We start from the raw sequence: 14701 nt of genomic DNA, 5'->3' as shown, positions 1-14701 counted from the left end.
TCAGGAAGGGGTTAACGGGGTTTCCTATTGGCTGGCTGTCTCTCCAGCGGCGAGGAATGTAATCGGTCTCCGTAAATCAAATTCGACTCATATTCCTAATTCATTGCAATTCATTGCCATTGAAATTTCAGTATCATTGAGATGTTATCATTTTTATTAATATTTTGAAGTTGTTTTTCTTTTCTGTTTCATTTTAATTTTAGTTAAAGTTTTAGTAATATTATTATTATGTTTTATTTTTATAAATGTGGCTATATAGTTTTTATTACATTTTATTTCAGTTTTAGTTTTAGTTATTTTAGTGTTTGTATATTTTTGTTTATTTTATTTCAGTCAGGGCTATTATAGTTTACTTAAATAAAACTAGACTTAAAACCATAAAAAACCATTTTGTTACTTTAAATAAAATAAATGTTAACTATAATAAAAATGTATAAAAACAATAGACATTTTTTTAAAAAAAACACTGCAAACAACAAAATCTACAAAATGATTAGATATTACACTAAAATGATTGGTTTTAGTTTTAGTTAACTACAATAACCCTGGTATTGTCGGGTTTACAGACTGTTCATTTGCTTTTCTGCTTCTGTTTGGTTCCAGTGCTTCCTTTCTGTTTCCTAGATTATTGATTATGCCCTAGTTTGTTGCCATGGTTACTGCTTGTTTTGTGCACCTGTTTCATGTTCAGTTTATCTCCTGTGTATTTAAGCCCTAAGTTTATTTCTTTGGGCCTGTTTACAGCTGGTCACTTCATGCGCTTTCTCTGATACAATAGCTATTCGATCATGAAAAGATATGGGGTGTAAATGCTCTCAAAAACACATTCGAGACAGATTTAACTCTTTCCCCACCACCACCATTTTTTTTAAAAGTTCCCAGCCACTGCCAGCGTTTTTGATCATTTTCACAAAAATGTCATGGCCCCCAGAATATTTTGTTGTATTAATATCTGAAGATGTAATATTAAAAGAAAGAACAGACTCTCTACTTTTAAACAAAAATTGTATTCTGTTTTATTCTAGATTCATGCATTTTTTTTCTCAACGCTTGAATGTGGGTAAGTTTCATAAAAAGCAAAAAGCTAAGAAAGTCTCGTTTTTGTCAAAGACTATGTCTGGATCAGATTCAGAACGATGATCTAAACATAGATGGAGTAAATCGAGTCCATCAACACCACTAATGCTTCACAGTTGTTCACCCTTCCTGAGTCGTCATTTCATTCAGTAACATTAGGCAGTTTTGTTTTGTTTGTTTTTTTATATAAAAAAACCTACTATGACAGAACAAAGGAATATTTAAGTGACAAATGTGTACAAAAAACAAAATTATCATTTGACAGGTAATGCTTAAACAGAATGCAAATTCGTAAATGTTGTGCATTCATTCCTACAAATATAAACTACTATAAAAAAAGTATCTGTACTACCATTACGACAATAGTAACAATGACATAATAGATGCAATACACACACAAAAAAGAGATAAAGTGTACTTTCCAGAATATTGTCTAATAATATTAGGCTCAGAGTTAAATACATTATACGGGTTTTATGAATCCATAACGCAGAAGAGACAACAGACCAGTTACACTCGCTCTATCAAACGGTGTGTAAGTGTGTGTAGTGTAAACGTCCACGTGTTTCAAGCCATTCCCTTTGACCTGAGTGCTGGGCTGGCAGATTGGACGGATCATTACCGTGTCTCGCCTGGCCTCTCGGTAAGGGGTCTCATCTCCATTGCTAATGTGAAAGAGAATGGATGTTAAGGTGTCTCGCTCTTGTTATGCCTGAGAAACGAACACGTTCGCTTCTCTGCCCTCTGATCTCTCGTAGCTTCAGTCGTCACATCATTCTGTCTCAGAAACACGCGTGTGGGAATGAACACTCTCCCGTTGACATTCAGTGATTCATTCTCAGGCTTGGCTTCATCTGGGATATGTTTGCGTTTGTACGGCACACCGCAATGTCTCGCACCTTTACAACACAGCAAAGTTCAGCATTATCTGTAACACTCGAAAAGCTAGTAGTAAATGTGTGGCTTTATATAGGCATTCATCAGCTATCCTATTAAAAGTAAACTGAAAGTCAGGACAGTGGAATCATGCGCACCGGAAAGTTTTATCCTTGTGCATAGGGTATCTGCAGGGGTTTTAAAATCAAATGAAAGGCTTTTTTAAGACCTGCACGAATAAAATTAAAACCGTATTGAGTATGTCATTGTTTTGGCAACATCCTATACCATACAATGACAAAAACTAGTTTTTTTTAAATGATAAACCACATTTCAGCCTTTAAAACACATTTTTAAAAAAAGGGATGAGTCAAAATAATAAATTATTGTGTTTATTTAAAAAATGATTATATATACTATTCTAGATACCTTATTATTCTACATTTTTTAATGCAAATTATCTTCTTATTGATCCACCGGTTAACACTACAAGACTGTGTAAAAATATTAAACATTGAAACATGCAGTGCCGACATTTATTTAATTAAATCAAAGGCTTTTGCAGTTTAATTATGACATTAAGTCATATTGCGAATGCTATCAAATGTTCCATCCCCAAATTTAAGACCTCTTGAAATTATAATTAAGACTTTTCTAATAACAAATTAAATATTTGAGACTCATTATGACCTTAAATTTGATCAAATTAAATTGAAGAGTTTCTAAGGACCAACAGGGAGCTTGTGTTCAGTGTCTGTGCTATTTCTCTCCAATGTGTATTATTCTTGTGTTATGCAGTACGTTTGAGCTTCAGCAATTCATAGCTCATAGCTCAGCTCAATTCATATGGATTAGTTTTACAATCTCTTTATGAACTTTTTGAAGCGTCAAAGTGGTATTAGCTGCCAATGAAGGGACAGAAATCGCTCAGATTTCCTTGTAAATATCTCCATTTGTGTTCCGAAGATGAACAAAAGTCTTGCGGGTTTGGAACGACATGACATGAGAGTAAATGATTGCAGAATTAAATTTTTTGTGTGAACTAACCCTTTAATTTAGAAAGAAATTGCTATAAAAAAAAATCATATGACTTACAATGAAGAAAGGAGCCAGGTCATATCTAGAGACCAGGGGCCAGTTGCATACATTTTGCCACTATTTTAAGACTGTGTCTTAAGAACTAATTTGACACTAGGAATCAGTCATTCTTACTTTTCTTATTAGACCGATCTACCTTTTTATGTAACTGACTTTAAAAAGTTAGGATCACTTTGGAAGAATGAAAATATATGGCAAACTTTTAATATTTGTCTAAGCAGTTTATGCATCTAGCCACAGAATATCATAGATGACCTGAGAGTTGCCAAAACACTAGAATCCACAAAGCAATGCGCTAAAAACACTTACCTTAGCAACACCCTGGCAACCACCCACATGTTTTCTATTGGGAAGCATGTGAAGAAATTAAGATATTACTTTTCTAAGCAATTAGATTTATAATTTTGAGCTGAGAGAAATTATGAAAATGTAAAGAGTGCGGATAGATTCACCCTGGTTTGTGCTTTGTGTGTTCTTAATTCCCATTGTTGTCCTCTAGGTTGTGCTGTTGTTATAGCACCCACAAACAGCTAAAATCATACGGGTCTACATTTCTGTTTGTTAAAAACATGCATTATATCTATGTCCACATTTACCTGCACTCTAAGCTAATCCTACACACTCGCTCTGTCTTTCTGACCTCTGCAGGACTGCAAATGGAAAATGTACATGGAGCTTGATGGGGATGAGGTGGCGATAGCATATATCAAAGACGTGACCTTTAATGCCAACAGACCAGATGTAGATGTATTAAAGATGACCAAGGTGAGAAATGCCATATATCACTGTAAATGATGTCTCCATTAGATTCCCACTGCGTTTTGAGGAATCCAGGAGACGAGGTCTTCCTGAGGTCATAAACCTGAGATACCTCACAACTATGTTTACTCCACCAACTCAAGTCTTAAATGTGTCCTGATTAGAGTGAAGATCTGATGCATGTTATGATGCTGTCATGCCTTTCAGCCTCTGTTGTGATGTGCTTTAAAATCTAAATTACTCTCCAGCCTCCGTTTGTCATGGATAAATGGATAGTCGGAATATCTGGCACTCAAACTGTTGACTGCATAGTAAACTATGAGGTAAGTACCAGCCAAAAGACTAGAACTTTATTTTACAGTCCTGTTTTGAATGTACAGTACACAGTAATAACAGGGCACTAAGCCTAAACCTATCCTAAACACCCAAATCGAAAACCTAAATGTAGTTACCTTAGTGTACTTACCTAAAAAAAACCTGAGTATAAGTATATTGTAAGTGCAACAAATAGTATAAGTGAATATATAAGTGAAACTGCATATTCTAGCCATTTTTGATGAAGGATTCCATAGACAAACATTGTTTTACTTTGGAATAATGTGCATAATAATACTAGCATTGTAAAAAAAGAAGTACTATTTACTTTAACTTACTTAAAAAGAGTACTTATTTCAGAAATAAAAAATATTTCTTAAGTCCAAACTAAATATAATGTTATCGGACATTTAATTACATGTTAACTGCTATTGAATACAAATATGTGTTTTAGTAATTCATAATAAATCATAATTACTTGTCTTTGAAATATGGTTAATGAATGTACTGACACACATGTATTGTAAACTAAAAAAATTACACATGTGTAATGATAAAGTTGTAATTTAGTACATTTCAAATATATTAACTTTAAATGTTATATTGAATAAAACACTACAGTTAAAATTACAATCTTTATAATTTAGTACTTTAATAATATAAGTACTTTACATATGCTTTAGTATGTTAGTCAACACATCACAATAACTGTACTTCTTTAAAGCATGACAACATTATTATGGAAACAATAATTAAACATTTTAAAATGAAGACTTTTAATTTGACATTATATAGTCATGAAAATGTACTCTCTTTATCTACACTGAAGTGGACTGTTTGTACAAAAATATACTTTTAATTAGTTCACATACAATACAATTAAACGCTCTTCTTTTTCACAAAGGTAGCAATGCATACTAACAAAGTAAATTGCAGATTTTAATTTCATGTGGACTTAAACATCTATTTTATATTTAACATTTAACTGGATGTTTATGTTATTTCAGACAGTACTTTCAGGTTGATATCTGATGTGATGTCTGTCAAAGTACAAGTCATAAGTATAAGCTGTTTCAAGAAACTACTTATGTTTAACTTGCCAAATAGTTTATAATTATTTAGTATGTCTTGTAGTTATTTGAATGTAGAGTTTTCAGATGTGCCATCAAGGTTATAAGGGGGCATGAGACTGTTTTCGACTTGTGCCTTTTTTCCGGACAGGGTAACGTGAGATCTCCGAAGTGCACGAGACATGTGCACACCGTGCGGTGGAGTCCCGACAGCGGGAGAGACGTGATCAAACCAGTAGAGCTGCTCATTGAGACGCCGGCCAGCATCAGGGAAGGTTACAACAGAAGCAGGTCCAACTCAGGTAATACTGATTCACTACTGATTTATAGAGAGCATGATTGCTGTCGTATTAAAATGTACAGTGGATAGTATAAGTGAACACACCCATGCTAAATTTGACTAAAAAGAGGAATAAAAAATCATCTTTTGGAAATTGATCTTAATGCCTTAATTTAAAAAATGAGGAAAAATCCAACCTTTAAGGACACCAATTTTCTTTGTGAATAAATAATGTATCGTAAATAAATAAATGTTCTTCCTTAAAATACAGGTTGCGTAAGTAAGGACACCCCTATGTTAAATTCCCATAGAGACAGCAGATTTTTATTTTTAAAGGCCAGTTATTTCATGGATCAGGATACTATGCATCCTGATAAAGTTCCCTTGGCCTTAATTAAAATATCCCACATCATCACATTCCCTTCACCATACCTAGAGATTGGCATGGTGTTATTTCAGTTAGGCTAATAGCTGGTTTGATTTGCATTGAGAGATGATCTTATGGAAGGTGCTCCATGCCAATCTCTAGATATGGTGAAGGGAATGTGATGATGTGGGATATTTTAATTAAGGCCAAGGGAACTTTATCAGGATGCATAGTATCCTGATCCATGAAATAACTGGCCTTTAAAAATAAAAATCTGCCTGTCTCTATGGGAATTTAACATAGGGGTGTCCTGACTTACGCAACCTGTATTTTAAGTAAGAACATTTATTTATTTACGATGGATTATTTATTCACAAAGAAAATTGGTGTCCTTAAAGTTTGGATTTTTCCTAATTTTTTAAAATAAGGCATTAAGATCAATTTCCAAAAGATGATTTTTTATTCCTCTTTTTAGTCAACTTTAGCATGGGTGTGTTCACTTATGCTAGGCACTGTATTATATTGAACTTGTTTTTTAACTGTTTCAGTATAATTCGAAGATTAATTGAAGTAAAAAATAATTGTTTACACAAATTGTATGTTGACTGGCTGTATTTGTCACGTTCAACCATTCATCCTTGGTACCGAATTTATAGTAAAATCATTTTAGTTAACTTCAAGTAAATGCTTCATTTAGGCAAAATCCTCGTAGCCGAGGGATAAGAATCTTATCTAGCGAAACCATCTGTCATTTAAAAAAAAAAAATATATATATATATATATATATACATACTTTTTAACCACAAATGCTCGTCTTGCACTAGTTCTGTGATGCGCCACACATTACGTAATCACATTGAAAGGTCACGCGTGTATCGGTTCAGAAATGTAGGGTAGGGCGAAAAACTCCCTCATTTTGTCCTCCAACTTCAAAATCGTCCGACATCGTTGTTTTACCTTTTATTTATTTATTTATTTGTAAATGGCTTTTGACTTAGTCTTTGCACACTCGCTTGGTAAACACTACTTAACACGTGACCTTTCAACGTGATTACGTAATGTGTGGCGCATCACAGCTAGTGCAAGACGAGCATTTTTGATTAAAATTTATTTTATTTGTCTTCAGAAAATTACAAATTGTTTCGCTAGATAAGACTCTTATTCCTCGGCTGCGATCGTGTCGAGACTTTGAAGCTGCACTGAAACTGACATTTGGACCTTCAAACCGTTGGACCCCATTTAAGTTACTATATGGAGAAAAATCCTGGAATATTTTCCTCTAAAACATTAATTTCTTTTAGACTGAAAGAAAAAAAGACATGAACATCTTGGATGACGTGGGGGAGAGTAAATTATCAGGAAATTTTAATTCTGAAGTGAACTTCTTTAAGGCCAACTAATGTGTATAGTTATTAAAAATGATTTTTTTGTGTTTCTCAATCAGGTGTTAATCCCAGATGGATTTACAGCCTGAGAAAGAAGCAGATGAGAGAACAAGCTACCCAGGAGTCCACAGGCAAGATGACCCTCCCTCAGTTCCTGTCGGTCATCAGCAACCAATCATCGTACGCCGCTGCGGTGAGGAAGTCGCCCAATCGCGGTCCTCTCGCGCCATGGACCGACTCACGGAGTTCCTCTCCCACTCTTTCTGTCAAACTCTCCAACATCCACCTGGGGTCGAAGGGCAGCAGCCCGTCCAGCACGACGTCTGAGAGCGCCTCGGAGCGAGAGCGCCCCCCTAGTGCTGGAGCTAAACACACCTACAACAGAAAAACCTACTACGACCACACGCTTAAGATCTCTGGAGGAGGACGAGGAGACGGAGAAGCCAGGAGGTTTAATCAGACGACACAGAGAGGATCCAGAGGTTTCCAACAGGCTGGGCGGCTACGAAACAGCTACTCTTACGCAACTCCATCCTACCACCAGCGGCCAATACCGGGGATGTCAATCGTCACTGAAGTGGTGAAGCAGAAAGGGGCGTCTGAAGAGGCCGGGGCTGGTGATGGGGATTGGATTAAAGTAGAAAGAAAGAAGTCTAATAAACAGGACCATAAACATCAGGAAGGAAGGCAGGCCAGAAACCGTCCGAGAAGAGGAGGGAGGGGAGGGGGACGTGGACGAAGCTGAGCGTTTATTCTGGTCGAAGGGGTGATGAATCATGTTTGATTCACAGTATGGGCTGAACTGGTTGTAACCAAAGAAAGCACTTAATACTAGTTGTGCACAGACAGGGCTTAGATTAAACCAGGATTATGCCTTAGTTCAAATAGGGCATTTAAGTAGCTTTTATAAGCATGCCTTAGAAAAAAACATTACTTTTGTGCATTGTGCAGACAAAACAATGCCATTGACATATTTTAAGATATGTCAGTGCAAGATGCCTTTAATTGAAACAGCTCAAACATGCATTTAGTCTGTGAAAGCGTGAGATAGTGTATTGTAAATAAAAACATATTTTGAAATTGACATTGATTAAGGGCAAAAGTTCACCATGAAATGGATGTACTGATCTTAAATGTCATAAATTATTATGCTGTTCCTGAAAAAGGCCCATTTTCTTAGCTTTTTTAAAAGTTGATTGTCCCTTTCTAGGCTTAAACTTGAATTTGCCTTGTGATTTTATTTTGTTTCCTTTTTTTGTATTGGAACTATGCTGAATACTTCAATGATGATCATAATAACTGAGGACATTTTCTGTTTCAATAATGTCTAGTTATATATTAAATGTGGTTATATATTAAATTGTGATATTTTATTATGGAGGATTATTTCATTTAAATAATATTAAAGATTTATTTATTATTATATTGGTGGAATTTCAAAAGTTATCCATTTATAAGATATTAATAAAATGTAAAAATTGAACCAACACTTTGTTTGTTTTATTTAGTCTGCATTTCGCGCGATTTATGTGTCCTTATGCAAATGAGCTCTGATGTTTGGCGCCACAGCTAAAGATCCTGTAAGCGCATGGAATTCCAAATAGACATAATTCTATTCACCTTCATTTTTCATAGCCCCATACTTATAATGCAATTGTATCAGCAAGTTAATAATGAACTCATAATTAAATGGATAATATAGTTCTTGAATGTACAACTTATTCGATTGGATTAGTTATTATTAGTTTTACACACCTTCCAGGACTCTCAAATGGCGCGGAAGAGACTCGCGCCTCTTCAACATTTACCCGCCAAACTTCCAGTCTGAACACCGCGCCACACGACAGAGACACGCGCTCACGGAAGACTCTCACTTTATAAACTTACACACCGAACTGCAACAATGCGCTCCAAGGTACAGTTAATTACAGCAGTGTTTCTTTTCTAATGACCTGAAAGTATGTTTTGTGAATGAATGGAGGAAGGATGTTGTGGTTTGTGTAGTTAAAGTGTTTTTCAGCGCTATAAAAGACAAAAGAGTTAAATGAACGTTACCAGTTAACGTTAGAGCGATTGTTCATTCTATTCTTTGTGACGTAACGTAAGGCTATAACGTTATTCGAGAGCATGGTTGTTTTTGTAAGTTTTGTTTGCGGTTTTAAACTTGTAGACTCTTATTTAACTTGGTGTGGGCAGGGGTCCTAAGTTCAGGAAAACATCTTATAGCAGTAGTTATTTAATAAAATGATTAAAAAAAAAACTTTTCAGTTTTATGAACTATTTAAGTTGAAGGCTTCTACAACGGTTTACCTTTTTGATCGTCCTTGCATAAATAAATAATTTTGCATTAAAAGAACTGTTGAGTTAGAGAGTTAAAGGTTAGTCGCAATGTTCACGCCCTCCAGACACCGATGACGTTTTAACACTTGAATTTTTTAGTTTTTATTTACAAATTTTAAAGCCATTTGCAGTATAATAATAGAAAATAGACGGGCTCTCTCCAAGCAGCAGATCTGAAACCTTGTTCTCTACTAAAAACCAGCCTGACCTGTGCTGGATTTATTTGGAGCATATACTGGACTCCTCTTATTCTTCATTAATGTTATGATTATGAATCCTGTCCAGAGGCTGCAGGCGTCTCCGCCCTCCACCAGGATGAACCTGCGCAGTTACAGGAGCACTGCTCTGGTCCCAATGGAGACCTCCTCCTCGGATGACAGCTGTGACAGTTTTGGATCTGATGGTTTTGGGAACTCGGTATGACATGAACTTTTACATGTGGAAAATTGACCTACAAGACTAGGTCATTCAGTGACCGGCTGTTCATGTTAACCCTTGATAAGTGTTTGTTTGTTTCTTCTAGAAGAGACCAATGAGACGGACGAGAAGCTCGACTCAGATTGAGAAAGTGTTTGATGTTCTCCCAGTGACTGAGGAAGAGGATGCATGCAGTGGTTTTGAGAATGACCTGAACGATGACATGACCAAAATGGTTTGTGATTGAAGGATTAGTTCACCCACAAAGGAAATTTCTGTCATTTAATCACTCTCAAGTTGTTCCAAACCTGTGTTCATTTTTATTTTTTTGAAGTTATTTGAAAGAATGTTTGTAACCAAGCAGGTCTCGCCCCCATATACTGCCATAATAGTTTTTTTTCCTACTCTGGTGGCGAGATCTGCTTGGTTACAAACATTCTTATAAATATTTTCCTTTTGTTCAGCAGAACAAAGTCATTTATACAACTTGAGTGTGAGTAAATGATGACAGAATCTTCAATTGTATGTGACTATCCCTTTAAGTTTCTGCTGGCTGCTATTATAATAGCTTTTGAAATGAGGCATACGTTAAATTAATAATTCCTTATGCATTTCCTTTTAGAAAATGGACTCGGACGCTGAAACTTGTTCGCCTCCCAGGAAAACTCGCAAATCGTTCACGCTCAGAGTAGCCATGAAGTTCCCGAACAAACGGTCCAGTCCATCAAAGTCAGTGACCCCCGAGTCCAAACCTGAAGCCAAAGACCCCGTGTCCGACCCTGAGAGCGACAACTTCATGCTGAAGAGAGCGCTGAACATCAAAGAAAATAAAGCTATGGTGAGCAACTCAACTTCTACATGCACGTGCATTATCTTTCCCAGAATGTTCCGTTTATGAAATGGTTGCACAGCATGTAGCCATACCACCCAACACTAGATGGCCTGTTAATTTGCATTTATGTACTTGAAGTTTGAATGCAATTGTAATAATAAGAGTGTGAATCCAGTTTTAATAGAATTGTGAATTTTATTTAATTTTTTCCCTCCGCTTGTAGCTTGCTAAACTAATGGCAGAGCTGGATAAGGTTCCTGGACTGTTTCCTGGGAAGTCTACTTTGTCACAGGGCAATACGGTAAGATTTTAAGAACGATGGATTTGATGAAAACAGTAACATTATTAGTACTATTAATAACTAGTTGATGCTAATAATGCTAATGATTATGTAATACTGTAGCTGTATCATCTTTCTGTCCGTGCACAGCCTCGTCGAATTCCTCGTCGCTCATTGGACCCCAGCGCCGCTCGGCGGAGGAACCCGGAGCGATCGACCCGTCCTCACACGCGTTCCCGCTCGCTGGCCGGCGGACCCCCCTCCCCCGTTCCACAGGACGATCCACACGACAAATACAGCCTGGTTCGCAAAAACAGAGCTTATGATGACGACGATGATGATTATGAGGAAGAGGTGAGTTTCTTGGCGTTAACTAAAGTACAACTTTTTTTCTGTGTTTGACATACTTCAATTCAAAAGTTTGGGGCTGGTAAGAAAAATCATTTGTTTGAAATGTACACATTTATGTCCAAATACCATCGAAAAGTGAATTATGCATAACAGGTCCCCTTTAAAGAAAAGTCTTACCCCAAAATCAACTTTTACATGCGATCTCAAAATGGCCAATTATTGCCATGGAAAAATCACTTGCATGTCTTGTTACGTTTCAAGGTGCCTCTGTATTGAATGTGTGTGTGTGTGTGTGTGTGTTTGAGTAGAAAGAACCACGGCGGCGCAGTTATAACAGCACTCTGACGATTCCTCATGTCGTCAGGCCTGTGGAGGAAATCACTCAGGCTGAACTGGACAACATCTGTGTCAACGTCAGAGAGAAGACTTACAACCGCGCCACAGTGAGTCTCCTTCACAATCTCACGCTTTCCGCGTCCGCTTCCCAGCTTGTTTGAAGCGTACTAGAACTGTGTGTGACTCTGCTTTTGTTCCTCAGGGTTCAACCTGCCATCAGTGTCGCCAGAAAACCACTGACACCAAGACCAACTGCCGCAACCCAGAGTGTGTGGGTGTCCGTGGGCAGTTCTGCGGGCCCTGTCTCAGGAACCGCTATGGAGAAGAGGTCCATGATGCCCTCCTGAACCCGGTTAGTCTTTCTGCATATCCTGACATCATTAGCACTGGCTTGTGCGTTCTGATTGGTTTAGCATTTCTCTGAAGGATGAGAGTATATTGCTGTTCTCTTCCAGGAGTGGCATTGCCCCCCGTGCAGGGGCATCTGTAACTGCAGTTTCTGCCGGGCCAGAGAGGGGCGCTGTGCCACCGGCGTGCTCGTGTACCTGGCCAAGTACCATGGCTATGACAACGTGCACTCTTATCTCAACAGGTAATGGTTTTTAGTAGCTATTCCTGTTAACTTTATTGTAACACTGTTATGCATAAACACTATGGAAGATTGTTTCCGCCACAGAAGAAAGGATAAAGGTAATATTGATTATCTCTCAATTGCGAGTTTACATCGTGCAATTTTGACTTTTTATCTCAGATTTGTGAGATTAAGTCACAAATGCGAGTTAAAAAGTAACAATTGTGAGAAACTCTCAATTTTTTTTTTGACAGAATTGACTGTTTCATTTTAAGTTTATTTTTCACAATTGAGTTATCTTTTTAAATGTTTTATTTTGTGGCGGAAACAAGCTTCCATAAAACACTGCACCTGATGCATTGAATTATTTTTTATTTAGTTTTTTTTACCAAAACCATAGTGACATTTTTAATTTAGCCCAAAACCAATGGAAATTTAAGGTTTTGATTGATATAATTGTTTGTACTCCAAATTGTTGTTAAAATATAAACATTTAAATGGTGGCTTTAGTAACTTTTCATGACAGATTTATTCAAGCATATGTTAAATGGCGTATGTGAAATATAATATGAAATGGTGGTGCTTTATTAAAATGATTTTATGAACATTAAATGGCTTTTCTGAGGTAAATCTAAAATGACATGAGTCTGTTTACAAGCTGTTTTATTGACGTCTTTCTGCAGTTTAAAACACTGAGCGATTTAAATAAGACATGAAACTGTAAGCTGTACTGTATCTTTCAACACTCCTTCTGATGTTCATGTTTTTGTGCTGTAACTGGTAGTAAAGAGGAAGAGATGATCAGTTCACATGCACTGCTACGACACATTAAAGTGATAGGACTAGATTTGTTTGAATTTCAAGATAGAAATTTTTCATTTGAAAGCGCCAGAATTTTTTTTTTTATATCAAAAGCAACAAAGCTCATTGTGATTTATTGGACCGAGACGTGCTACAAATAATGTTTAGTGAAGTTTTGTTCATCAAAACGAAGATTGATTTAACCAGAACTTAACCCCGTGCTAGCATTACACAGCTGATATATACCTGTTGTAGTTTATCCACGTTGTGCACAAAACACTGACACATAAAAAAAAAGATTAGAAAATTGCTAATTATACATCACCATTTTTAAATTCTAGTTTTATGAATAATAGTCGGGGTGTATGTCGACTTCTCACTGTTGTCACTCACTTGGTGGCTTTTGGGAAATCTAGGAGGGTGTAACCAGTGTCTCTGACCTCTCTCCACAGTTTAAAGAAGGAACTGGAGGAAGGAGAATAAACTGGCTGCCATGTTCTGTGGAGTCCAGCCAAACTGACGTCTTGTTAATCGTCGATGTGATTCGCAGCTTCCCTAAACCTGATTCCTGCCGCAGGTTCTTCGAGTAGGCCGTTGGGAGTTGTCTACATGAAATCTTAATACATTTGCATTGTTTTAAATGTGTAATTTTTTTTTCAAAGGGAGTGTTTTTATCTCTGTACTGTATTGGTTACTTTGGAAACTGTTTGCTGCAATACTTGTTCTTTAATGTTTTTAGCATCTTTTTATCTTTAGACGCTTTTATGACTGCGCAATGTTCTGCTGTAGTACTGAATAAAAGTTGTGCTTTTAAGTTCTGTCGTCTTTATTGGTGTTGTGGAAGATGGAGGGTAAAATGAGTTCAAGTTAAGGAGATGTCCTCACGTCTTTCAATAGATTTAAGTGTACATGTAGTAGAGTTTGAATCCTTTTTAAATGAAAGTCATCAGGGTGTCTACAAGGTTTTAGAAAACTTTTTATAGCTGCACAAATAATATTAATACCATATGGACGATGTAGGGCAATGTCTATGGAGGCAACATGAAATTGAAAACTGGGTCCCACTTTATATTAAGTTGCTTTAAGTACTTACATTGAAATTAATAATTTGATACAATGGACGTAGTGTACGTTTTTCAGAGGTGGGAGTACGTCATACATGTGCAAGTCTTAAGCTTCGAGTCTCAAGCAAGTCAAAGTAAATTTTTTATAAAGGCAAGTCAAGTCACTGCCTTATGTCAAGCAAGTCAAGTCGTAGTTTGGGTCACCAGTCACTGGCAAGTCATACAAACGTTTGACGATTTCACTGAATTTATATATTAAAATAGGTTAAAACTACAGAAGTTGTGGACTATGGTTTTATTTGCAACATTTTGTTTTAATATATGCATTTCCACATATAGCTGAGTGGTTACTACAATAAAAATCTAAATGTAACTGAAATTAGGCCAACATTAAAGCATGAAAAAATAAATATGCCTCAAACATTGCAGAAGACCATTAAAAGGTATTAAACAATACACAATTCAAGTATAATTCCTATGCG

The 14701-nt window shown here is 36.5% G+C and overlaps 2 protein-coding genes across 4 annotated transcripts in view; both read left to right on the top strand.

The window, feature by feature from the left end:
- The window catches only part of map3k20a (mitogen-activated protein kinase kinase kinase 20a), a 54788-nt gene extending 46074 nt beyond the window's left edge, over positions 1–8714 (top strand). For both annotated transcript variants that reach the window (XM_077217046.1, XM_077217045.1), the window contains 4 exons: positions 3700–3816; positions 4059–4133; positions 5347–5497; positions 7287–8714. In XM_077217046.1, coding sequence (XP_077073161.1) covers positions 3700–3816; positions 4059–4133; positions 5347–5497; positions 7287–7972 — 1029 coding nt within the window. In that variant the 3' untranslated portion in view covers positions 7973–8714. The remainder of the gene's footprint in view (positions 1–3699; positions 3817–4058; positions 4134–5346; positions 5498–7286) is intronic.
- A 281-nt stretch (positions 8715–8995) lies between these two features.
- On the top strand, positions 8996–13969 carry cdca7a (cell division cycle associated 7a). Of its 2 annotated transcripts, none has more exons than XM_077215302.1 (10): positions 8996–9142; positions 9853–9984; positions 10094–10219; positions 10607–10822; positions 11040–11117; positions 11247–11450; positions 11756–11890; positions 11986–12135; positions 12239–12375; positions 13608–13969. In XM_077215302.1, exons 1-10 carry the CDS (start codon positions 9131–9133, stop codon positions 13636–13638), a joined length of 1221 nt encoding a protein of 406 aa, XP_077071417.1. In that variant the 5' UTR covers positions 8996–9130; the 3' UTR covers positions 13639–13969. The 2 variants fall into 2 exon arrangements, with proteins under 2 accessions (XP_077071417.1, XP_077071416.1); XM_077215301.1 differs by having other exon boundaries at positions 10091–10219.
- The last annotated feature ends 732 nt before the right edge of the window (positions 13970–14701 follow it).

The sequence above is a fragment of the Siphateles boraxobius genome, unplaced genomic scaffold (assembly GCF_051911475.1).
Source record: "Siphateles boraxobius isolate OS27281-9 unplaced genomic scaffold, OSU_SipBor_1 7, whole genome shotgun sequence".
Lineage (NCBI taxonomy): Eukaryota > Metazoa > Chordata > Actinopteri > Cypriniformes > Leuciscidae > Siphateles > Siphateles boraxobius.
Note: the sequence above shows the minus strand (reverse complement) of the source record. Positions and strands in the feature narration are given on the sequence as shown.